The following is a 23434-nucleotide window of genomic DNA, read 5'->3' on the forward strand; positions in this document are numbered from 1 at the left end:
CAGTGCCCAGCTCCCACTGGGATCCACATCGGAAGGGGAGATGCTCTGAAAGTAGGAGCAAGAAGCACCAGGTCCTCAGGCACCAGGTCCCTCATCCTGCCATTCCATGCATTCATTGCAATGTTTGTCGAGCACTCATTCTGCACCAGGCACTGGGGACACAGGAGGACCACGGCAGAGCCCCGGCCCCATAAGGACTCGCAACGCGGAGGGGAGGGCTGTCAACACCCACTCGAGGACAGAGGGCTAAGCACTGGGGCACTGGAAGCAGGGTGGGGGTGGAAATCAAGGAAGGCTGCCTGGAGATGGTGAGTGGCAAAGGTAGACAGGTGGGGTATAGAGGGAGGAGCATTTCTCATCCAGGCTTCATCAGACCTTCCCACCGCTCTGTGAGGAAGGTAGGCCAGCCATTTCAAACCTCCATCTCAGGTGAGGAGACTGAGGCCAGGAGGCTGGTCTGGGTCCTAGGGCCTCCCATCAGCTTAGAACCAGCGGCTGCTGGTTCTGGAGGGGCTGCTGGGCATCGGGTCTGGGTTACAGAGCTGGTGGGCATTAATTAATCTGCACTCCAGTCCTGCGGGAGAGAGGAGAACTTCCCCCCATTTCCCACGACACAGTCGCTTGGGCAAAGTCACAGGAGGAGGCAAGATTGAAACCCCGGCTCGAGGGGCACTGCTTCCCGAGACGGGCACTGCCGTCCGCACACCAGTGTCTCCTGGCAGCTGAAGCCCTCCGAGGGCCCGTCAGACTTCAGCTGCCAGCACCAAAGCCCACCACACAAAGGGGGGGTGAAGGGGCCCCAGGCGGGGGGAGCCCCCGGGAGCACCTGGGCAGGGGGCAGGCTAAGCGACGCCCCCGTCTGAGCCCTGAGGTCCTGCCCGGCCGCCTGGACGGGAGACCAGAGGTCCCCAGAGCTGGCGCCCCGGCAGGCTTCTCCTGGGCCCTCCTGGCCGCCCTCCCCCTTCTCCTCTGGAGCCTGGGACCAAAGCCCAGGGATCCTCCCCTTCCTACCTCCGCGAGGCTGAGAAGCAGAGCTCTGGGAAGAGACAAAGGGGCGGGTGATCTCACCTCTTGGCAGCTGCGGGGCCAGTAGGCTGCCGCTGGGCTGAGGGCAGGCCCTTCCAGAGGAGAGCTGAGCCCCCTCTCAGGGGGTGATGTGTCCAGATACTTAGTGGGAATCCTACTCTCTGAGCCTCAGTTTCTTCATCTGGAAAATAGGGGAGCTGATAAAAGCAGCTCTCTTAGGGGATGGCAGTGAAATGCAAGTGATCCCTTTACGCCGTGTCTGGCACACCGTGAGCTCCCAAAAGAGCGTCAGCTAGGAGTCTAGGTGGTGGCAGCGCGCTTGGCTCACGGATCCGTCTCAAGGGACCAGCAGCACCTGGGGACCTGCTGGATATGCAAATGCCCAGCCCCCCCCCCCAGACCTCCCGGGGGTGGAGCCCAGCGGTGGTTCAACAAGGCCTCCAGAGGATGCCCAGGCGTCAAAGGCGGGGCTCCTCAGTCCCGGCCGTGTGGACGCTCTGGGCTGCATCGTTCTCTGTGGTGAGTGCTGCCCTGTGCATTGTGGGACATTCAGCAGCATCCCTGAACTCCACCCACTAGGTGCCAAGAGCATCCTTGCAACTGTGACCAGAAATGTCCCCAGACGTTGCCGAACATCCCCTGGGGGTCAAATCACCCCGAGTTGAGATCCACTGACCTAAAGTTTGAGAACCTCTGCTCCACAGGGCACGAAGCCGACTCCCTCCCTCCAGGAGCCTACAGGGGAATTGTTTTCCGTAACAGTAACCTCCTCCATTGGTGGAGTTACCGGCTGGATGCCAGGTCTCACTCCTTACAGCAGCACCATTTTATTGATGAGGAAACAAGCTCAGAGGCAGAGCCAGGATTCAACCCAGGCCGTCGGGCTCTGAGCTCCGTACTCTTCATCCCACCCCCGACTCCTGACACTTGCTACTGTGTCCCCTCCTTCTGCCTCCTCACCACAGCTACGCCTGCCCGTACAGTCCCCTTTCTCAGGGAGCTGCCCCATGTGGCTCTGAACGCTCAGACCACCCTGGAGGACTCCTTGGCTCGCATGCCTGGCTCTCCCAGGACAGCCGTCAATCGGCTCCCCGTGACCCGTGCCGGCTGGGTCCACTGAAGCTTTGGTTGACTGTTCTGCTTCATTTGTATTCTTCGCTTGACCCTCTCCCATCAGAGCCGGCTTAACAGTTCATTTTTCTGCATAAGTGCCGAGTGAAAGGGAGTCTGGGGGATCCAGGACCCCACTCCCAAAAAGAAGGGCAGAGGCGGTCCCAAGATTAAAATTCACCGTGAATGTTGACCAAGAGCCACACAATGTTTGACCTGGTCATCGTTATTCAGGGACCCTATCCTGAGAATACATCACCCCAGAGTGGAGACGGCTGTACAGAGTCAGATGCTCAAGAAGGGAACTCTGCTTGGAGAGCAACCTCACACCTCCCAGGAGGGAGCTGGTTAAGAAAAGTCCGGCCCGGGTGCTCAGTGGGACGCGGTGTGTCCACTCTATGGGCACTGCTGGACCAGCCCATGGAGGTGGCTCAGACCAGACCCTCCTGCAAAGGGCTCGTGCCTGATGGAGGATCAGACAAGTCACGGCAGAGTGACGAAAAAAGGACAAGAGCTGAGACGTGATGCTGAGGGCAGAGGGGTTAGGGGCACCAGCTGGGGGTGCCAGGGAGGCCACCAACAGCACGGAAGAAGGCGCTGGATCAGATGCGACAGGGAAAAGGAAAAAGCAGGACTCAAACGGGTAAGGGATACAAGTGTGAAAAATACAAACTCATATGAAAAAGACCAGAAGGGACCACACAAAACTGACAGCGGCAGTTGTGTTAGGGTGGTGGCCCCAAAGTGTGTGTGTCTGACTTTTACAACCCCGTGAAAACAAGAACAGCAGTCACCACGGATGATACCACTGCTGTACCAGGCCAAGGGCTTCGCGTACACTATTAATAAGGCAGGACTTGGTTTCCTCTAAGTACATTGGGGAACAGGGCCTGCGAGGTCAGGGGTCTCGCCCTGGAGCCCATGGCTTTTGTGGCACGTGAGGGCTCTGTTTCAGACAGCACAGCCTCCTGTCCTATACCTGCCCCCTCATCACCACTGCTCACCAGAACTGCCCCACTGGCACCCTAAGGACCATTTCAACTCTTCAAACCCAGAGCTTCTAGATCTGAGGCCCCTGAAGCCCAAGGAGATGGGCCAGCGTGGGATCTACAGCCAGCGGAGAGAGGGTTCCAGGTACGTACTCGATCCATTTGCCCAGAAGCCTCTGAGTTCCCTGCACCAGGTGCAAAGTCAAATCTAGACTCCAACGCACATCCTGGCCTCCAGGGCACAGGGTGGGGCAGCATCACCACCACCCCCAACTGGGGACCAGCGGATCAGCAGGGGTGGGTGGCTCGTTTGACTCTGCGGCATCCCATCCCCAACAAATTTGCCAGAGAAATGAAATGGACACCATCCACGGCAGGGACGATGACAACCCCAACTGGAATCTGTTGGGAGGGTGACAGACATCAGCTACAGAATGTTAAGTAGGGGGTGGGTGTGTGTAGAGCTCCTGCTAGCGTGGGGCTTTACCAACATCCCTTATCAGAACAACCCTGTGAGGAGGGCAAGATTCACCTCCATTTGAAAGTTGAGGCACTTGAGACTCAGAAAGGTGAAACAACTTGTCCAGGGCAGCGGGTGAGTTTCCTTCCTGCGATGGAGTCAGAAGTCAGGCAGGAGACAGGATAAAAGCCCCCCTAGAGAGTCAACCATAGGACAAGGAAGTCAAAGGGGGCTTGGGTCTTAAAGACACTGCACAGGAAGGAGAGAGATGCAAGTCCCAGAGTCTGCACATTGAAGCATTAAAAGGCTCTCAGAAATCATAGCCTAACCTAGCCCTGCTGAGTCGAAATACAATGCAGGTCACATGTGTGATGTTACATTTTTTAGTAGCCATGTTGTAGAAAGTCCAACGAAACAGGCAAAATTCATTTTAATAATATACTTTATTTAACCTACTATATCCAAAGTATTTTCATTTCAACATTAAAGCAAAATATTTTCAAACTATTCATGTTTTACATTCTTTTTCCAAAAGTCTTCCGATTTTGTAAGTCTTTCCAATTTTCTTCTACATTGTACCCTCACAGCACATCTCAATCTGGACTAGACACAGCCTCGATAGGCACAGGTGACTGGTGGCTACCGTAGCAGGCAGCTCACCCCTCAGTTTACACTGCGGATACTGAGGTCCAAAGAGGTGACTGAATGAGGCCAGAGCCATGTGCTTGTTAATCACAGTGCCTGACTCAACTGGGGGATGAGAGTGGCTTAGCAGAGAGAACAACAGGTTTTGGAGCAAGAAATATCCAAAGCCAAATTCCGACGTGGCCGGTCACCAGCTGTGTGACCGTGAACCTTGTACTTGACCTCTCTGAGCCTCAATTCCCCTCCTCATACAGTTACAGTGAGAGTTAAATATAAAATACCCAACAGAGTTCTCGGCACACCGTCGGTATTCAACATGGAGACATGACAGTGATACAGGTGGTGAATATATGGCCTTAAGCAACTGCATTTCCATCAGCCCCAACCCAGAAAACTGAAGCTTGAAAGGAGCAGTCTGTCTCAGAGGCAGATCTGCCTGGCCTGGGTCAGGGCAGGAAGAGGAAATGAGAGAGATGGGCGTGGCGAGAGGAGAGGACATACCCACGGGGCACCAGTACCACAGCGCCTGCTGCGCCCGAGGCACCCCAACTCTGGGAACCAGTGTCAGAGCTAACCCATGTTCTATCAGCGGTGGGGAGCCCCCCTTCAGAGCTGAGCCTATATGAAAGCAAGTGATGGACTTCCCTGGTGGTCCAGTGGTTTAAGACTTCGTGCTTCCAAAGCAGGGGGCATGGGTTCAATCCCTGGTCAGGGAATTAAGATCCCACATGCCACGCAGTGCAGCCAAAAAAACAAAAAGAAAGAAAGCGAATCATAGACTTTTTGGTCCCTGTGATAATGGCCCAGAGCCCCGATCTATCGCTTCGTTGAATGGGAAAAATCCAGAAGCTCTACCTCCAACTCCAAAGACATCTTCACCCAGGGTGGGGCTCAAGGGTTCCGCACACGAGATGCTCCAGACTGAACAGAGCCCCCAAGCCCACCCCTGGCCCCTCCAGTCAGTAGAGCCATGTCCATGAGCCATGCTCTTGCCTGCCTCAGCCTCTGGGTGAGTTGTCTCCTCTGCACGGAATGTCCCTCTCCCCCTTCCATCTGGCTAATTCCCACTTATCCTTCTCTTCTCAACTTAAAATGTCACCTTGTCTGAACGCCCTTCATGGCACCTGCTGCAGACCTCCCTTGTTGGACACTCTCACGTGACTGTGTCCGACTTCACAGTCATCCTTATACCCCGGCGGGACTGTGGGGACTGATACCCTGCCATGGACCAGAGACGAGGGCTGTATCTCCCTGGAGCCTGGGAGAGCACCTGGCACCGAGCAGGCACTCAACGAACATCTGCTCCAAGTGGCCGTCGCGTGAAGTTCACTCAGGAACCAGAAGGGCTCTGGTTGGTTGGACTTGGAGAGAAAAGCGGCAGTATCTTGGAAAACAAACGTTGCGGCATCTGCACCTAACACATTAAGTAATTTTCCACGGAACAGCCCAAAGGGTCGTGCATTGTTGCGTCACTTTGCTGGACTCTTCCAAGAACTGGCGAGGATTTGGTTATAATGGACACAATTCACAGAACAGCTATTACATCAACCATTGATTTTCCAAGAGCCTCAAAGCTGGAGGTTCCTATCAAAGAGTCTTTTGAGTGAGGGGCACACGTAGTTACCACAGCTCCTCTGTGTACGAGAGTGGAGATGGCTCTTTGGAAAAGCACAGCTTCCCCCTTTCATCTGCATACATGGTGCCCTGTTAGTACTCAAATGGGTGGTACCACTCCCCCAAGTGGAAGGAGATTTCAATCGTCACGTGATTGGCATTTTTGTGGGCTCAACCAAGGATGCTAAATCTCCTGTAACACGTGGAACATCCCACCCAAGGAGGACCACCTGCTCCAAAACCCAAGAACATCCCCCCAATACCTACACATTGTGGAATACTCGCCAGAGGCCAGCCCAGGCCATGCCCCCAGGGTGAAATGGCGGCAGAGAAAAAATGAGTCCAAAAGGGCACGTCATTGTTAATGAGGATCCACTAACACCGTCCCCTCTGGGTCCTTTTCCCACCCACCCAGGCTGGACCAGTCACCTTCTGAAGACTCTAGCACATTCCTGCCTCTGCACCTTGGCTTGTGCCAACCTCCTCCCTCACCTGGAGAGCCATCCCTGTCAACCTCCACCTAACCGTCCTCAATCTCCACCCAACACAAGGTCCTGCTGCACGGCCGGCACCTTGCTGGATGGCTCGGCCCCCATCATCTCGCCCATCTCCAAGGGACTCCAGGCCTCCAACTAGACAACTTACTTAGCGCTTGTCAACTACTGCCCTGTGGTCTCCATGACGTGACCCCTGAGTATAGACACCAAATCTGACCTCAATATATTGACTAAGTGATGGATTCATTCACGCCATTCAGTTGAACCCCTACCCAAACATCGACCACCATACCAACACAATTCCTCTTTCACTTTAAATTAAAAGAAAGAAACATTTGTTCAAAAGGTCCTGATTAGTATCGGGCACTCAGCATTCACAGTTTCACTGGATCCTCCAAACAACCCCGAGAGGGCATTCCTGTGACTGAAGTCACATTACAGGTGGAAGAGATCAAAGCTCCGCAGGGACACGTAATTTGGCTAACGTTCTACAGCTACAAAGTGAAGGAGCTAAAACTCAAGTTCACCCCTGGTTTCCAACACCTCAGGCTCTTCTTCCTCTGGTTTTGTTCTTATTGATCAACTGTGTTTACTCGATAAGGGCTGCGGTTGATAAAGAGGCATCATTTCAGGGGTCCTGGAGGGTCACGTATTGATTCGGTCTTTACTGTACTATTCAAAGGGTGGTTCTCCTGCGCTCCTCCTCCCGGGTAATCCAACCCACTCAAAGATCTGGACTATCGGGGCTTCCCTGGTGGCGCAGTGGTTGAGAGTCCGCCTGCCGATGCGGGGGACACGGGTTCGTGCCCTGGTCCGGGAAGAACCCATGTGCCGCGGAGCGGCTAGGCCCGTGAGCCATGGCCGCTGAGCCTGTGCGTCTGGAGGCTGTGCTCCGCAACGGGAGAGGCCACAACAGTGAGAGGCCCACGTACCGCAAAAAAAAAAATTTTAAAAATCTAGACTATCAAGTCAACTCAGCCTGGCAGTATCTGATGGAGGCTCAGGCTGGATAATCTTTAATCTTGCCATGAAGAATAGCTTAACTTTCAAAGCTTGGCCCCAGCCAATTCTCCCCCAGGTAGCCTGTGGCTTTGGGCTTGGGAAGGTTTTATAAAAGCAGGAAGGGTTCCAACATCAAATAATGTAGAAACCAAACAACCTGTTCCCTCCAGTGGTTTGGTTTTTGTCTCCCGAGGCGCCAAGGCAACCCGTGGGTAGCAGAGGCTGCAGCTTTAAAGCAAGAACAGCAAAAACAAGTGCATAAAGATTAGCGCCAGGGCTCGGATTAAAACCCCACCTGTCAAGCCGAGAGGAGCTTTTAGCCCACTCATCAGGGTGTTGAGGCCTGGGGGAAGCTCAGTGGCAAGTTCATGGGAGGAAGTCCTTCCACCCACCCAGATCCCTGACCCCCAGGCCTTGGGTCCCCAGCCCCAGGTAACCACAGTGTGTGGCTGGGAAAACAGCCATCAGGTGACTGAAGCCCTCCTGCTATTTTCCCGAGGTCTCCTGGTAACAAGCATTCAGCAGCGGGCTCTGGAAAACAGTCAAAAGGGAAGGGAACATCGCCAAGCAAGCATCTTCACACTTGCAATCTTCAAGGCTAAGGTGAACGCAGCACCCGCCTGCCAGCTTCCTCCGCGGCTGTCCCGAGACACTTGGAAAGGTGAGGGAGTGACTTCTCAGAGAAGAGGACACACAGAACACGGGCTCTTAACTCCAGTCCATCTGGAAACTCCACTAAAACCTAGAGTAAAAGGATCTTGTCTGTTGGATATATTGTGTATATAGAATAGAAACCTTCCAGGATGGAAAGGACAGAAGGGAACACAGGGACAAATTCTGCAGGGTGGAGAGAAGACCAGCCTCTGATACCTGATTTACCAAACTCAAGAAATCTACATCCAAGTGGCAGCGAGAAAGGACAATAATCAACCCAACATACAACGCGGATGTCCCAAAGGCTCAGGAAAGAGTAATGACAGGTATCTCTAGAAATGCGGCTGGGACGGAGGAATGCAAAAAGAGGCTTAGAGGAAAGAACCAGACAGGTCCTGGTATCCCTTCCCACAAGTCTCCTAGCTGGGGGACTGTCCCTCCTCCATCGGGCACAAGACGGGAAGTTTATTCCCTGAAGAGGGTAAATCAGAAGGCCTCAGTGTGAATTGTACTCAAAACAGGCAGATTAAGTGATTTTACACATACTCGATGCAGAAGACCTCCCTGTCCTAAGCCCTCTTCCTTCTTTCAGCTCCCAGACCCCCAGCCCTTACCCCCAGCAGCTCGACCTTCACCCTCCAGACAGGAGACTGTAAGACCCTTCCGTGGGGAGTCTGCCCACCCAGGAGGAAAGACTTAAAAATAGTGACATCGAGGTTCCCTGTGACACAACCCACAGGGCACTCGTCAGAGGAGCTCTAGTCAAGGAGCCCTGCCCCCTGTGCTCAAAGCCTGCAGGATACTTTTTAGTTCCCAACTCTTAAATATGAGTAGCCAACCAAGGACTGTGAATGAGTCAGCCAGCTAAAGAAAGAAGTTTCTAATGTGAAAGCTCCAGACCAAACAAACGCAGTAAACAGAGGGAGAGGCAAAAGGAACACACACATTTCAGCACATCCAGTGTGCATGGGCAGCTCTCAACCCTCCCCCTGTAGTCCCTCATGTAATCACTGCAGCTCTTGAGGCAGACATTAGTATTATTCACATTTTGAAGACGAGGTGTTTGAAGAATAATGAAATTAAATAACTTGCCCAAAGTTACAAAGCAAGGAAGTGGCAGAGGCGAGATTCAAACCAGGCCATGTGGCTCAGTGCTCTCAACCACTGCCTTTCAAAGCATCACCCCGGCCACCACTGTCCATCATTACTATTGTCAGTGTGGAAGAGAAGATTCTGGACTTCTCTTAAGAATAAGAAAGAGCTCTTCGTGGGGGGTGGAGGGGGGTGGTGGGATGAACTGGGAGATTGGGATTGACATGTAGACACTAATATGTATAAAATAGATAATAAGAACCTGCTGTAGTAAAAAAATAAAATTCAAAAAGATAGAATAAGAGAGCTCTTGCAAATTAAAGATGTGGTAGATTAAAATATGGAGTATAAAATTGATGCAATCTCCCAGAAAGTAAAGCAAAAAAGCAAAAGGGATGGAAAACAGAAAACGATAAGAAAATTGGAGGATTAGTCCAGGAGGACCAATATCCAAATACAAGGAGTTCTAGAAGATTAGAGAAAACCAAGGAGTAGTAACCATGATGGAATAATCCAAGAAAATTTCCCAGAACCGAAAGACATAGTTCCAGCTGGAAGAGTCTCACTAAGAAGAGCTCAGCATGACAGATGAAAAGAGGCCAGCACCAAGGCTGGTCACCCTGACATCTCAGGGCACTGGGGACAAAAAGAGGATTCTATAAGCTTCCAGAGAGAACAAAACAGGCCACACAAAGAGTCAAAAATGGCTTCACGCTTCTCAACGGCAACCCTGGAAGCCAGAAGGCAGTGGAGCAAGGCTTTCAATCCTCGGAAGGAAAATGATTTCCAACCTTGAATTTGATGCCTAGCTAATCTAGCAATCAACAGTTAGTGGAGGGACTTCCCTGGTGGTGAAGTGGTGAAGACTCCATGTTCCCAATGCAGGGGGCCTGGGTTCAATCCCTGGTCAAGGAACTAGATCCCATATGCATGCCGCAAGTAAGAGTTCATGTGCTACAACTACGGAGCCCACGAGCCGCAACTAAGACCCGGAGTGACCAAAAGAATAAATAAATATTTTAAAAAAAAAGAATTAGTGGAGAATAAGCTGATTTTTCCACGTGCAGGTTCTCAGAAAGTTCACCCTCTAGGCAGACCTTCTCAGGAAGGATGTGCTCCTGTATTCAAGGGACGAAGCCATACGAGGCAGACAGGAAATGGCAGATCTGACCCAGGAGAGAAGGGAACCACAGGTGATGGTGACAGACAGCCCAGGTAACAGCCAGGTCCCAGGTGTGGGGGACAGTGAGTCCAGACTGGAACCAGGTCACAGGATCCTGAAGTGCTCAGGAAGAGGAAGTGGAGAGAATTTACCTGATGCATCCAAACAACGTGAGGGGCTATCCAGGCACTAACAGAGACTTTGAGGAAGAATTTAAGCACATATGCCAACAACAGTAGACAATTTTTAACTCCAAGGAAACCAGAAAGTACAGCAGGAGAGGTGATCATAATTTACTCCACGACGAAGCTCTGAATCTCACTGATCTAGTCGGAACAGTGTAAACCCCAATTACTGATCTTACCAAAATTATGATGAAATATATCAGGAAGTTGGGAGGACAGGAAAGAGCTGAGGTTAAAAGAGGTAAAAAGGAGACCTACATCCTTACCTTCCATAGTAGGAAATAGGAGCCTAGAACCAAAAACTCAAGACAAAGGAATACATGCATGTTATTTACAGACGTGGAAGAAAATACCAAAATCATCCGCTAAAACAGGGGTCCCCAACCCCTGGGCCACAGGCCGGTGCTGGTCTGCAGCCTGTTAGGAACAGGGCTGCAGAGCAGGAGGTGAACGGCAGGCACGCGAGCGAAGCTTCATCTGTATTTACAGCCACTCCCCATCGCTCGCAGTACCGCCTGAACCATATCCCGCCCCCCCTACCCCCCGCCCCGGTCCATGGAAAAACTGTCTTCCACGAAACGAGTCCCTGGTACCAAAAAGGCTGCGGACTGCTGCACTAAAATAATTTGCAAGCGATTGCCTCTGGGAAAAGGGGCAACGAGGGGGAACCACTGTTTTTCATATAAACCTTGGACAAGTATAGTCTCATACGACTTGGAAAAGGCAAGGGAGAGGGAAACTGACATTGATGAAGACATGTGACATCACCGAATGTTCTCACAACTAAGAGAAGTTGGGTTTATTCCCCTCTTCACCAGAAAGATACTGTCAGGCTCAGACTACCTACAGCTAGGCAACACTAAAAAGACGCTAAAACTCAGACCCCAGTTCTGCCTGATCCCAGAATCCACACTTTCCTTTTGAGTCTCCATTCATATATTCAACCAATACGAACTGGGCACACACTGAGCCTGGGACAGCAGGCTAGGCCCTGAGACATAGTGGTGGACAGGACGGGCCCCAGGGACCGATCCAATGAGCCTTCTGGTCTACCAGGGCAAACCAACAGTCAACAAGCCACCACTAATAACAAATCCAAGTGCAGCAGTGCCCACCCTGGGTGGTCACAATCTATCAAGGGCAACACCTGTCTGGTTCCTGGCCTCCCCCTCTGCCAGCCCATCATTGTTCCTGTGGCATCATGGCACCTCATCCCCCCACCGCCCCACAAGTGAGTCATTACATGCCACTACTTAGCTCTTGCCCACAACACTTCTGGGAACTCAACAGGCTATCTCCCAGGCCTGCCAACACACTGCCACCCAGGTCCAAGGCCCTCAGCTTTGATTTGGAAGGTATCATGTTTCGTTTTGTTTCAGATCAGAGTCGGGCTCAAAGGCCAGACTGGTTCTCCAAGGGAGAGCTCCACACACACAGTCCCTTGTGTACATGAAGGGAAAGTGAATAACCTTGCACAGACCAGCCTCAGCAAGTGCTGGTGGGTATGCAGGTCCAGGGTAAGTCCCAGACACCAGAGTGTGGAAGGAAACCTCAGACTGCTGCTCACTAGCTGTGGGACAGAGCAAAGTGGTTGAACTCCGCTGGGCCTCAGTGTCTGCATCTGTAGAGTGGGGCTATGACACCAGCCTCAGAGGGTTCCAGGAGAATTAAAATGATGTAATGGGGAAGACTGCGCTTTATAATCTGCCATGGCCATAGTACGGCCCAGGACGAGGATGGCAGGCTGGTTTCCCATGGCTGCCTCCAGTCACCTCTGCCATAATTCAAGGTTACAAGGATTTCGTCTTCTCAACCTCTGAAAAGGGGATCCTTGTCCCCACAATTCTCAGATCTGCCCCGGGGAATTACTAGTCAGGAATCATCAGTTAGGAATTTAGACTTTACTCTGTCACAGTGTGAGGTGCATGGTACATAGGTGACTATAAACAGCAGAGTCACTGAGCCCACTCTGATAAGAAGCAACACCCAAGGCTGGCTGACTGCTTGCCAAACAGCCTTTAGCCTGGCCCAGCTTTCTTCCTGGCTTCCAAATCAAGTGCCCCGTCCACAGCCAGCGCGGCCTTGAGCCAGGGCTCATCAAGTCTCTCCCCTCCCCCAAGTCCACATCCCATCAGTCTCCCCTCTTAACATCCCCTCCCCGCAACTTACTCCCTCTTCCCAGACTTGGTTCTGATTCCTGGTTCTACCGCTTACTAGCTCAGTAGCTTGGCATTCATGACACCCTTGCTCAGCCTTAGTTTCTAGGTGGATAGATGATAATGCCCACCACAGGGGTTATTGGGAAGATGCAGTGCAGGATCCAGCAAGGGGTCAACCCCCATCCCCCAGACTCCCCATAATCACAACATCAATGCCCCATAACCAATTAAGACAACCCCTGACTTAACTGATTTTTACAGAACCTGTACTCTATATTATACATTTTACAACAGCAATGCCCCAAATTCTCTTTAGTCACTCAAGTTGCATCTTGGCTAAATCACCCTGACAAGGAAGGGGCCAAGCTACAGCACAGGGGAGCCTTTTAGCTACACTGGCATCTTCATTGCACCGCATGTTTGGGGAGTTACTGGAACATCTGACTGCAATTCATCCTTGTTTTATAAAAATAAGTAGAAAGAGAAAAAATGGAAGTGTCATTATCAATGATCACTATTGGTTTCATAAACAATACCATGGAGCCGATGGAACCAGAGCAGTGAAGGTTGTGGGGTGACCTTCAACCAAGCAGAGAGGGGAAGTTCAGGAAAATAAATGAAACAACAGTATAGTATGATGTCATTCAACCATACTTAAACAGTGAGGCACGGTTAGGGTTTTCCTTCCATTCCCTGGGAATTTAAGTTCCTCATAATTGTATGTTTAATGCTTGATGTAATGTAGAAAAAACTCAGGAGCTGCATATAAGCCAATCCTCTAATGATGCTCTCTGGTTTTCCAAATAGACTTTGATATTTCACATGAAATAGAAGAATGTTTATCCAAAATATTCCAGACTTGACTCACTCGGAGTTATCAGCATTTCCAGAGTTCACGTACCTCAACTCTAAAACAACACAAGGATTAAAACAGAGACGTTATTGGTGCCGGAGCACGTTGAACCCCAGGGTCCACACGACAGGGTGTGTACCTGGAGGCTGCTGTGACATCACCCACTTCCTGCTGCACCATCCACACCGCCAGGGCCGTAGGACATAGGCCACAGGGCCAGCCCATGACATCGTCCCCTGGTTATTCACAGCCCGGTGTGTATCTCGGATCACAGCACTGCTGCATTTGGACCTCTGAGCAGACAGTCTCTGTAGGCCCGGGCAGACTCCCTCTCTTGTCCGCTCAAGTCCTGCCCTGCTGTCCTTGGTCAGGCAGCCTTCCCAGGTTCCACAACCAAGCAGCGCCAACCCTGTGACCAGAGCCCAGGTCTCTGCACTCCTGGCTCAAACTCAGCTCAGCGCCAGCACCCTGGGTGTCCATCACACTCCCACAGAACCTAAAGGGTATTCCAGGTGTGCAAATGTCCCCCAGATGTGTTTCTTCCAGGAAAAAAGGAGAAGGCTTGATAAGCCACTTGTAATTCATTCATGTATCAGTTTCCTGTTGCTGCTGTCACCAATTACCACATTCTTAGAGGTTTAAAACACCACAAATTTATTATCTGACAGTTCTGGAGGTAAGGGGTCCACAATGGGTTTGACAGGCTAACATCGAAATTATCAGCGGGACTGTGTTCCTTGAGGCCCTAGGAAAGTAATCCATTTCCTTCTCTTTTCCAGCTCCTAGGGGCTGCCTGCACTCCATGGCTCATGGCTCCTTCCAGCAATGGCATCGCTATGACCTCTGCTTCCATCAACATATCTCCTCTCTGACCCTCTTGCCTCCCTCCTATAAGGATGCTTGTGACTGATTAATGGGACCCACCCGGATAACCTGGGATCATCTCAAGATCCTGTTCTTAATCACATCTGCAAAGTCCCTTTTACCTAGGAAGGTAACACATTCCCAGGTTCTGGGGATTAAGATGTGGACCACAGTTCAGCCGACAGTAGTTTGGCAAACAGTTCTGGCGACCTACTCCATGTTGGGGGCTGGCGGGACAACAATGCATGCACTCCTCTAGGGACCTACTCAGGGCTGGGCGGCAGGAAGTCCAGGGGAGGTGGCTGTGAATTCCCCCGAGGCGGGGTATAGGGAGGCTGCCGTAGGTGCGGCCACAGTCGTTCTCTGCAGAAGGAGCCATGCAGACAAAGGTACAGGGACGAGAAAGGAGTGGTTTGTGGGATAAACAGGATGATTTCCGGGTGCAGCTGGTTGATTCCAGAAAGGACAGACGTGAGGGTGCCCAGAACACACAGCAGGGTTTCTGCCCGAGGGCAAAGAGGAGTCTTGGTAGAGGACGGATTTGGCGAGGGAAAGACTTCCGGATCTCTGGGCTGAAGTGGGACCCGGGAAGCTGGGAGCAGGAAAACAGTGGTCCTAGCAACCGCCAAGGAGAATGTTCGCAAAAGCAGGCAAGAAAGGAAAGGTGTAGATGGGAGAGACGCTTGAGGATGCGAGAGGTGAGGGAGGGGCCGGTGGAGGAGCCCATCCGAGGGCTAACTTATGTCACCACCAAACTGTCAGGCCATCTCTGTGCCCTCTCCCCACCTCGCCCCAGTTCGCAGCGAGAAGGCCACAGAACGCTGCTGCTTTTTAAGTATGTCATACCGTAAAAGATTAAAAATAGTTTAAAAGGGATAGAAATATTGCAAAGGCTCCTGCCTACTTGGACGGCCCCCCAGGAGGGGGAAGCAGGAGTGGGGCATGATGTCATCGGATCCCCAATGTCTTCCAGTTAGACCCCCCAGTTCTGCAGGAGCTGGTTGACACCAGAATGACTCCAGGGATGCTGCCAAATTCCCCCAATCCTCCCTGGCTTTTCCTGGTCCTCGGGGCTTTGGACCGTCACCTCCGAGAAGCAGTGGATCCCGGTGCTCAGGAAGGTCAAGGGGAATGCAGCTGCAGGGGTCCTCTGGGACCCACTCCCCTGCACTGGCCCCCCCAACCCTGGCTGCAATCCCACCAGAGAGGCCCCTGCCAAACCCCTACCATACTCCCCTACCCCCTGGTTCCACACTGCCTGCCTTTGGGATTACAGATTTTTCCAGGCCACCACGCTTAAGGCTGGATCACGCCTCCCCTCCCCCCATATTCCTGGCAGCACACGCCTTGGCATCCTTAGTCCTAAAATGCTCATCTTAGCCTCACGATGCCTGTGTCCTCCGGGTACTAGGGGCTCCCAGAGTGTCCCATCCATCCCTCCGTCCCAGCTCCCAGCATTGCCAGGAGGACTCAATAACTATTATTTGAACAAATGGCCAGGCTTCCAGTGGGGAAGTCCATTTCTAAAGTGGGTGCAGAACCCACTCCAGGCATGCACCCTCTGCAAAGAGGGCTGGGCTGTTACACATGCAGCAGCCATTCACAAACATCTCCTACTTGTCATGTGCCCCGAGTCTGGGTCTAGAATACAAGGTCCCTGCCACCCCACAGGAAGCTCTCTGGATTCCCACATTCCAAATGGGCCAAGAGAGTAAATATTTTTGGTTTTGTGGATCTCCTCTGTCACAACTACTCAATTGCCATTGTAAGTGCAAAAGCAGCCCTGGATAATATGCAATCAAATGGGCATGGCTGTGTTCCAATAAAACTTTATTCCCCAAAACAGGGAGCCGGTTGGATCTAGCCTTCAGACCGTAGTTCACCAATCCCTGCTCTGATAGGAAAAAAAAAAATTAATGAAAGCAAAGGCAGACAGGCTAGTGAGGGAAAAAAACTGTGAAAGACTCTTTAAAGCCACACTTGTGATTTTTGATGCTGCCTCTAATTCCTTCTGTGGCTGATACAATCCACCACTGTTTTAAAAAATAAGAGGTGCAGGGAGGGGGTGGGGGAAACAAGAAAAGGTTTCTATGGGAACCGGGAGTTTACTTTTAATGTTTCAACCACTGAAAAGAGAATTACTTTCTTTTTCTCTCTTCCCCTCTGAGGCGGAGCGGGAGTGACCTCTGGCTTGTTGGGCAGGACTCTGCCAGCGCCTCAGCTGTTCCAGGCAAAGATTAAATGCCACAGTGTACCCCGGGTCCGGGAGGGCGGTTATTGTAATCTGGGCCTCTTGGGCAAAGGGCCGTTTCCCCAGAGCGCTGGATCTGCTCAGAAGCCTCACCTCACCCCGCGGGACTGCTCTGATGGAGTCAAGGTCAACCACGACCGGGGCCACTAACAAGGGATTCAGGGAGAAACCTCTTCCGGGGGCTGCCCTCTAGATGGAGGGCTTCCCTCTCACGGCCGACAAACCCTTTCGGTGACGGGCTTCTGTTCTACCTGGTCTCGAAAGTTCCTCAGTACAAATGTGCATGCGCAGGACGTGCCCCCCTCCGCCCAGTTTGCCAGGACCGTGGGCAGGTCCCTAAACCTCCCCCGAGGGCACCTTCAACTCTGCCCAGCTAGTTCAGAGTAGGTGTCCCAGGCCTTTCCTGGGCTCTTCATAGAAACCATAATTAATCAGCCAAGAATAAACCAAGAAGGTACATCATTTACCCACATGTACTTTTACAACAGAGCTCATGAACTGCAACCTTTTCTACATGGAACCCTTAGTGGGAGTGAGTCTCCTGCACCTGGCAGTGAAAAGAATTCAGGAACGCAGCCAGCTGTGCTCAGCGGTGCCCAGAGCTGCACGACGGCCACCCGCCCACGTGTTCCAGGGGCTGGGATGACGATGGCTTTACGTAGGCATCTCTGTCCAGGTCCCACCCTCCTTACACCGCCTTCGGCGGGGGTGGGCCATGTGAGCCCCTGAGAGTCCAACCCTCTCCTTTTGCAGATGTGAAAGCTGAGGCACAGGGAGGGGAAGAGATTTCCCAGGATCCCACAGCAAGTCAGCAGCAAAGCCAGGCCCCAGACCCAGGCCTTCAGCTGCCCAGTCCTGACTGTGTCTTCCCCAGCTGCTCAAATGCTCCCACCTGGAAAGGCTGCTCGAGAAGAATCCACACCCGGAGGGAGGGATGCAGCCAGGGCTGGAACACAGCCTTTTGTGGGCAAAATCCAGAGTTAACTCAAAGCCAGTGACTTGACTCCAGCTGGGGGGCTGAAAGCAATGTTCTACATGATGACTCATCCTTTAGAGCCAAGCACACAGCCCCGGGGGCTGGGCCCTAATGGGCAGCAAGTTCTTGGAGGACGGTGAAACCTCTGAATTTGATTTTCTTTGGTTTTTATACAGAAACCTCCAGCAGCTCGCTGTGCCCTCCAAGAGCTGAGGGACACAGAAGCAGGAAAGATTCCCTCTCGGCTCCCTGGCTCCTGTGGGTGCTGGATCACTTTGACCAGGCGACATCCCTAATCCCATGGCTGTCTGCACAGGAGGCCTAGAGGTTTGGAGATAAGAACCTAAGGAATGGGAGGGGAGGGGACTGGGTGCGGGGAGTGGGAGGGGAGCCTGGTGCGGCATCTTGAACCAGACCCCAGAGGGCCTCACCCGTCAGGCAAAGGGGCCTGGACTCGACCCAGTACACCGGTGCAGCCTGACCTTTCCTACATCCCAGCATTTGTGGATAAGGATGCTATCAGTCCTGGGCTGGACGGGAGCTGCCCTGGGCGCACAGGGTGGCCGTGGAGACCCGCTAAAGGCATTAGCAGGGACATGTGTTGGTGGCTGGGTGGTGGGTGGCTTGAAGGAGGTGACACAAGGCCCAGAGCCATAAAGAGGTCATTGCGGAGACTGGGCAGGCGTGAGGAGGGCCCGGGCCGGTGGAAGAAAGGAGGAAGTGGGTAACAAGGCAAGAAGGGCCCATCGTGAGCACGCGAGCTCAGGGCACAGTCCTGGCCCTGAGCCTCCCTTCAGGAGATCCCAGCCACTTTCCTGCCTACCGGGTTGTGCAGCACAGAACTCACGCAGTTAAGTTTCTGCTCTGCCCTCAAGGTCTGGTTCCAATGCCCCCACTGCGAGAGGCCCTCCCAGCGCCCAGCCCTGAGGCTACCAGCTCCTTCACCCGTGCAACCTTTGCCCAAGATTTACAGAGCCAGTGCGATGGGAAGTGTGCCTTAGTGTGACCCAGGTTCGAAGCCCAGCTCCACTTCCAAGCCCATGACCCTGGGCAAGTCATTCTACCTCTCCACTTCTGAAACAGCCTTAAAGGCTTGCAGAAGCATTAAAACACAGCAGTTTGCGCCGTGTCTGGCACACAGGCTGCTGGAATGTTACTACCCCTGTTTGGCAGTCATTTCCAAGTGCCCTGAGTCACAGTTTCTGTTTGCTAACCCTGGGTGGTACTGCTTCCCAAGAAATTCCGACTGAGGGAGACACTGAGGCAGAGGGGGAGGGTTGCCGCTCAGGGAGCTCCAGCCGGCGGGGCTCAGCTGGCAGCGCTGGACACCCCTACCTAGCTGACTGTCCCAGAGATGCAGTGGGAAAGCCTTATGTCTGCCCAGCCTAATCTAACTCCGTCCACCTCCAACTCTGGCCAAGTCGCTCCGGAACAATGAGGTCAAAGTTCACAGCGTCAGACCCAACAGGCACCAGAGCAACAGGAGACAGTCACGAACTGAACGGACGTCTGTGCTGCCAGGAGCAGAAAATTCCAAGCCCCGGTCTGGCCGGGTGCCGTGATGGCTTCATGCTCCTTCAAGGCACGGACAAGAACCAGCTCTGCATTCCCTGGTGTCTGCACGATGCTAGATGCTTGGCACGTGTTTGCTAAACTCAGCAGAAAAGGACTATGAATCTTGGGGGGGGGGGGCAGGGTGGAGGCTCCCTACAGAAACGGGAGCATCTTCCGAACACTGGCCTGACACCTGCCTTGGACCAAGAGTCAGGGGATCCCAGAACTGGTGGAGCATTCAGCTGGACCCTCAGGCCAAGCCAAAGACGGAGAGGGGGCAGCCAGGCAGCCTTGTCATCGGAAAGGCACCGGAGCGCCTGCTGCCCACAGCCCGGCTGAGAGCTAATGCACGCACACACCTGAAGTGCCGCCTCCAACCTCAGCTCTACCCCACGAGGCTCCAAGGAAGTGGGGGCCACCAGGTGGCGGCTGCCCACATCCTGCAATTCCATGTTCTCCCTTCTGAAAAGGTCAACAGCTGGGCCGCCCCCATTTCCTTGCGAAGGACCCTGTGAGGGTGGCACAGGCAGCTTCGCCCAGATGGACATCCATGCTCCCTGCCAGGAAGTCCTTCATTTACAGACACTTTTATGAGCCATCGAAGTGAGCACATCAAGAGGACTTCACGTGTCCATGTGTCAGGTACAGTGAGTTGTCACAGCCCTCCTGGGAGAGGCCACGCTTTCTGCCCTGCTCCCCCCGACCTGGGGGATGGTCTGGTGACATCACAGTCATATTTGCATGGATTCCACAATTCCACAGGGCCATAGACAAAAGCTTGATGGAGGCTGGGGATCCGCCTCAGTCCCTATGATGGCAGATTTGTGAAATTCCCCTGTACCCAGCGTCCCATCACCACGACAACTGCTTCTACCTGTGCTCGCGAAAGAAGCACAGAGTTTGAAAAACAACCCTTCTGCCTGGACTCCTGACTACCACCCATGCCGAGTTCAGATGAACAAGGCCTCCGGCCATGGCCCACGTGTCACCCAGACACGTCCAGGGCCGGCCAACACCCACCAGCTGGTTTGGGCAGACGTTCTAAGCATGGCGAGGACCGCTTTCTGGACCCAGCCCTTTGGCTGGACTTCCTGAGCACCACAGAGACAAGGAGAGAAAATGGTTGTTTAGCATCCTTAAGAGACGAGGATGCCAAGGGAAAGATGGAGAGAGACAAGACAGATTCCTGGCCCACTGCCTCTCCTAGCCTCTCCTCAGCGACGCTGGGCAGCAACTCCACAGCGCCCACCAGGACTGACAGCTCCATCCACTGAGGACAGCCCCCAGCTGCAAACAACCCAAACGCCCCTCACCGAAGAACACATCAACAAACTGTGGTACATCCATATGATGGAAGAGTCCTCGGCGAAAACAAGGAACTATGGACAGCCTGGATCTAGGGCTGGGAGCGATATTGACACAGATGCTGGGCACTAGGGGCCGTTAGCAGGTAATGAAAGTGTTCCCCAACTGCATTGTTGGGATGTTTGCACAACTCTGCAGAATTACTAAAAATCATTGAATTATAAACTTAAAGCAGGTTGAATTTTACAATATGTAAAACTGCCTCAGTAGTTTTATAAAAACTCTCTTAAAAAAGGAACTAATGGGCTTCCCTGGTGGTGCAGCGGTTGAGAGTCCGCCTGCCGATGCAGGGGACGTGGGTTCGTGTCCCGGTCCGGGAGGATCCCACGTGCTGCGGAGCGGCTAGGCCCGTGAGCCATGGCCGCTGAGCCTGCGCGTCCGGAGCCTGTGCTCCGCAACGGGAGAGGCCACAGCGGTGAGAGGCCCGCGTACCGCAAAAAAAAAAAAAAAAAAGGAACTACTGATACAAGCAAGAAAGTGGATGAAACGCACCAACATAATGTGGAGCAAAAAAAGGCCATTTCAAAAGAGTATATATACTGTGCTATTCGATTTTATAAGAAGTTCTAGGGGCAAAACTACAGCAATAAAGATAAAAATAGTAGCTGCTTTGTTGGAGGGGGTGAGTGGGAAGGGAGACAAAGCATCCATCCAGGGTGCTAGAAAACTTCTACATCTTGATCTAGGCAGTTATTACACAGGTGTATCCATACATAAAAATGTGTTGGGCTTGTACTTGAGATTAATGCATATTTTATATACATGTATATAATCATTAATACACATAAAGTTAGAAGTTTATTTTTTTAAATGGCAAAGCCCATTGATGCTCAAATTGCAATTGGCAATTGCCTAAAAGTGAGGACAGTTCACTGGGAGCTGAGAAAGAGGAGCCCGCTCAGTGAACTCCTACCCAACCCTCAAGACCCATTTCAAATTGTCCCCATTGAGTGAAGCCTTCTCTCACTGCTCCAGGTGTAACTAGTTGCTCATATTGTTGAACATCCCTTCACAAAAGTCGATCTCCTTTTTACCGAGAGTTGAGGAGTGCAGGAAGTTGTTGCACCAAGAATTGGTTCGTATGTGCTTAATAAACACCCACTGATTGCCTAAGGCACACACACACACACACACACACACACACACAACCTGACGGCCCAAACCAGATGCCACCTCAGCAAAAGATACTAACACCCACCCCCAAAATAGGATGTCAGTTCTCAGGCAACAGGACCCAGACGTGAGGCTTAGCGAAAAAGATCATTTTCAGCATCTCCAACTCAATCCTCCTTACTTTACACAAATCACTGCAGAAAAAATCAAGGGAGCACAGAGCAAACTCAAGTTTCCAGTGTCCAGTGCACTAGGCTCCCCTCCTCCCCACTGCAGGTCACCTCTGCCTGCACTGTCCTTGCCCAACCTAGGGGTGGAGCAGGCCATGTGGGCTCCCGGGACACATTTTATCAGGTGTAATGTTTAAACTTGACTGCCTAGTCACCCCCCAAGACTGCACCCTGACCGCTGGGGCTCTCTGCCCTCCAGCAGTAAAGGCAGGGCACCTGCTTGGGGCCCACGGCCCCACCCACTCTCTGTCCAGGCCTCCCAGCTCTCTCTGAGCTGCCCCCTGACCTTGCAATCTCTAGAAACCCAAGCCCAAAGAGGAAGCTGCTAAACTTCCCTGTCCAGGTCTATGTGGGTGAAGAGAGGCGGAAGGTGGAACTCTGTCCAGTTCTGCAAAGTCCACATATGAAAAGAAAGAGGCTGGAAGTACACCTCCATGAAAAGCGGCTTTCTTCATGTGTGTGTGGGGGGAGGCGTGCATGGGTCATGGGGTGATTGTTGGTGAATTTTTTCCTTTAAATATGTTTGTGCTAAGTTTCCACAATGAACAAACTCCTCTGGAAGATAAATTCATGTCGTCTGTGGTGGGAGAACCCCCCCCCGCCCCGCACCAGCCCTTGTCAGACCTGCCGGCTCCCAAGCGTCTCTTTCACCTCGTCCCAAGGCAGACGCAGGTCCCAGCGTCTCGCGCCGGCCGGCCTCTCGCCCTTACCCCACCCTCCCACCCCCGCCCAGGTGACCCCCGGGCCAGGGGAGGGGCAGCTCCCCGAACAAAGAAGCCGCCAGACCCCACCGACCCGCGCCTCTGACCTCCTTCTCCCCCGTCCACCCCGAGCCGCCGCGCCCCATTCAGTTCCCCTAGCCCCGGAGGTACTTAGGAACTGTGCGAACTCAGACACACACACACACACACACACGCGCGCACGCACACACGCAATCTCACTTTCTCCTCCCCTCCCTGACCTGGGCCGCGTGCGCACACACACACACACACACGCACGCACACACGCCATCTCACTTTCTCCTCCCCTCCCTGACCTGGGCCGCCGCCCCCAAGGGCCCAAGTACAAACTTCTCCAAACTCGCAGCTGCGGCTGGAGGAGGAATCGTGACGCCCCCGCCCCCCTCAAGCAAATGGGATGCTCCCCCCCCGACACACACACACACACACACACACACACACACGTGTGCCTCCCCACACCCCGGAGGCCACTGTTCATTTGGCCGGGGAGGCAATGCCGGGGTTTGGGGGAGGGTGTCTCGACCCTCTTCCCCTCCGTAAGTGACAGGACCGGGTCAGGACGGGGCCGGGGGCGGCGCGGGTCGGAGCTTCCTCGGTGGGGGTGGGGGGAGCCGCTCCCGGGGCTCCCGGGCTCCCCCGCTCCGCGCCCCTCTCCGGGGAGGCTGGGCGCGTTACCTTGCAGGTTCTGGACTCGGATGTCGCTGATCTGTCCGATGAGCTCCTCGCGCTGGAACCAGTCCCATTCGTGCGCAGCCATGAAGCGCGGGCAGCAGGGCCGGGGCGCCGGGACCGGGCGCGGGCGGCGGGCGCGGAGAGCCGGGCGGGCGGGCGGGCGTGCAAGCGGCACGCACCCGGCGAGGGCGCCGCGGAGCCGGAGGAGCGCGGGCGCGGGC

At 53.3% G+C, this 23434-nt stretch overlaps 1 protein-coding gene across 1 annotated transcript in view; it reads right to left on the reverse strand.

Annotated features, from left to right (window-relative positions):
* Window positions 1-23361, reverse strand: part of CLMN (calmin) — a 111649-nt gene extending 88288 nt beyond the window's left edge. The window contains exon 1 of the mRNA XM_029237631.1: window positions 23217-23361. Within this exon, the coding sequence (XP_029093464.1) occupies window positions 23217-23298 (82 nt within the window). The 5' untranslated portion in view covers window positions 23299-23361. The remainder of the gene's footprint in view (window positions 1-23216) is intronic.
* Between the last annotated feature and the right edge of the window lie 73 nt (window positions 23362-23434).

The sequence above is a fragment of the Monodon monoceros genome, unplaced genomic scaffold (assembly GCF_005190385.1).
Source record: "Monodon monoceros isolate NGI ecotype Baffin Bay Population unplaced genomic scaffold, NGI_Narwhal_1 Super_Scaffold_21, whole genome shotgun sequence".
NCBI classification, from domain to species: domain Eukaryota; kingdom Metazoa; phylum Chordata; class Mammalia; order Artiodactyla; family Monodontidae; genus Monodon; species Monodon monoceros.